Raw genomic sequence first — 2,884 nt, forward strand, 5'->3', positions numbered from 1 at the left:
CCTCGCAGCCTCTTTCTCCACTGAGGAGAGGTAAGAAGAAAGAAAAGAAGCCGGCTGGAAGAATCTCTGCCCGGGAGCCCCTTTGACGGGCAGGAGAGCAAATGAGGGAAAGCTCCGTCGGGGATGCGCGCAGGAGGGAGCGGGGGGTGGGTTGAGCGTAGAGGGGCAGGGCTACAGCTAGGCCGGCCCGGTCGGCTCCGGCTCCAGGGGGGCGGTGGGCAGAATGGCGGGGCGGGACGGCTCTTTCGAACAGGTCGAGCGGCACCTCCCGGGGGCGCCGCCGCCTGAGGGGCAGGTCGCCGGGCGGAGACGGTGCCAACAGCCACGCAGTCCCCATCAGCAGCAGCATGCATTCCCGGCGCGGCGTTCATCCACTCGGGCCGCAGCTGCCGCCGCCAGACTTTTCCCCTCAATTCAAGCCGCTGCGGCCGCGGGCCACTCGGGCTCTTTGGCCCAAGCCCAGCTGCCTCCGTGGCGCAGGCGCCGCCTCTTCATGGAACCCCCCGAGCCGGCTTCGGAGGAGCAGCCGCGCGCCCGCCGAGCCTTGTGGAAAGCTCCGAGCGGCCGGCAGTGGCCTGTCCTGGTGGCCTGCTTGACCTGCTGCACTTTACTCGGCTGGTACACGGCCAGCAGCGTGAGGGAAGCCGCGGCGCATGAAGACCCCCGGCTGGTCGAAATAGACCCCGAGGCGACGACTGAGGCGACTACTAAGGCGGCGGCGGGGGCGACGACGACTGAGGCGGTGACGGTGCTGGTGTGGTGGGCGCCTTTTGGCCGCGGCTACGTCTCCGGCGGCTGCGGCCAGTTCAACATCAGCGCCTGCCGCGTCTCCACCGACCGCAGCCTCCAGCATGAGGCGCAGGCGGTCCTCATCCATCACCGGGACCTGCAGCAGCACGGCCTAGGGGAGTTGCCCCGGCAGAGGCCTCCGGACCAGCGTTGGGTCTGGATGAACATGGAGTCGCCCACCCACACTACGGGCCTGCAAAACATGGGCGGCCTATTCAACTGGACGCTGTCCTACAAATCGGACTCAGATGTCTTTGTACCCTATGGGTACCTCAAGCTTCGCCCCGAGCCCCTGGTCCAGTTCCCTTTGCCCAAGAAGACCAAGCTGGTGGCCTGGGTGGTCAGCAACTGGAATGAAGGCCATGCCAGGGTCCGTTATTACCACCAGCTGAAAAAATACCTCCCCATTGACGTTTATGGCGCTCACAGACTGTCGCTCAAAGAGAACAATGTGGTGAAGACTATCTCGGAATACAAGTTTTATTTGGCTTTCGAAAACTCCCAGCATCAAGACTACATCACGGAGAAAGTCTGGAGGAACGCCTTGGAATCGTGGGCCGTCCCCGTCGTCTTGGGTCCCCCGAGGGCCAATTACGAACGGTTCATCCCTTCCGACGCCTTCATCCACGTCGATGACTTCTCCGACCCCATGGAGCTGGCAGTTTACCTGAAGTTCCTAGATAAGAACAAGAACATGTACCGAAGGCATTTCGCCTGGAGGAAACAGTACGACGTGAGGGTGTCGTCCTTTTGGACTGAACATTGTTGCAAAATTTGTAACGTCATCAGAAAGGTGGGGAGACAGCCCAAGACCATCCAGAATCTGGACAAGTGGTTCAGAAGTTGACCTCCATGGATTGACTGAGTTTCCACGCAGGACGTTTGGGTGGACGCATTTACCCATCCAAGGCACAAGAAAATAAATCAGGGATTTTTCAGGTTTTTTAAAAAAGTGACCAATTACCGTAACTTAATTGAGAAGCTAGCACTGCTTGGTTTAATAATCATGGGGAAATGTGTGTGTATGTGTGTGAGAGAGTGAGTTTCCACACAAGGCACAAGAAAATAAATCAGGGATTTTTCAGGTTTTTTAAAAAAGTTACCAATTACCATATCTTAATTGAGAAGCTAGCACTGCTTGGTTTAATAATCATGGGGAAATGTGTGTGTATGTGTGTGAGAGAGTGAGTTTCCACACAAGGCACAAGAAAATAAATCAGGGATTTTTCAGGTTTTTTAAAAAAGTTACCAATTACCATATCTTAATTGAGAAGCTAGCACTGCTTGGTTTAATAATCATGGGGAGATATTGTGTGTGTGTTTCTGGACTATTTCCCCTCCTCTCTTTTAGCCTATGTGGTCAATGCAGTTCTTCACCTACCGTAACAAGCACAAAAATGTGCAGATTGCCATATATTTGGATTTATTTATTTCCAACCTTAGCAAACAAGCATGACATAGCAAGATAAGCAAAGCCATAAGCAAAGTACACATCCTACTGATCATGTCAATTGAATTCAACCCCTCTGATATTAAAAGCGCTATTTGTTAGGATGTGTTTTTGTAGCTTTCTGGCAGCCATTGCAAGCAATGCAATGTTTTGTTATGTTTGTTTTCATCAGACAAGAACAATTTTTCTTCTTCTTCAATTGGATTAAGCAGGGCATCCTGATTGAACACCAAATTCCTGCTAAAGTTTGCAATGTAAAGAGTAATGGCTCAAATCGTCCACTTATAAGTTATTGCAAGTGCGTAAAAGATGTCTGGTTGGTGATACTCTGAATTTTCTGTCCAAATAGGCTGTTAGCCTTGTTTGAAAGTCAAATTCAGTAAAGGTTTTTTTCAGGGAATAAGACTTAAGAAATTGTAAATAATATGACATTCCCCTTTCTCCTTGTCCTCCATTCTGAAATTCTAATTAATACCAGTACTTCAGCTCAACTTTTACTAATGTGCCTGTTTTATAGAGAATTTTTTTTAAAAAATAAGAAAGTTATCTGTGATAACTTCGCTGATGATGTGCCTTTCATTGTCAGACAACTTAAACTTATAACTTATTCTCTTTTTGTTTTACACGTATTTTAAAACCTTTTAT

The 2,884-nt window shown here is 50.5% G+C and overlaps 1 protein-coding gene across 1 annotated transcript; it reads left to right on the forward strand.

The window, feature by feature from the left end:
* The first annotated feature begins 223 nt into the window (after positions 1–223).
* On the forward strand, positions 224–2,639 carry LOC139166274 (4-galactosyl-N-acetylglucosaminide 3-alpha-L-fucosyltransferase 9-like). Its single transcript, XM_070749622.1, has one exon. It carries the CDS (start codon positions 224–226, stop codon positions 1,634–1,636), a length of 1,413 nt encoding a protein of 470 aa, XP_070605723.1. The 3' UTR covers positions 1,637–2,639.
* Positions 2,640–2,884: the final 245 nt, after the last annotated feature.

Source organism: Erythrolamprus reginae, chromosome 4 (genome assembly GCF_031021105.1).
Source record: "Erythrolamprus reginae isolate rEryReg1 chromosome 4, rEryReg1.hap1, whole genome shotgun sequence".
Taxonomy (NCBI): Eukaryota; Metazoa; Chordata; class Lepidosauria; order Squamata; family Dipsadidae; genus Erythrolamprus; species Erythrolamprus reginae.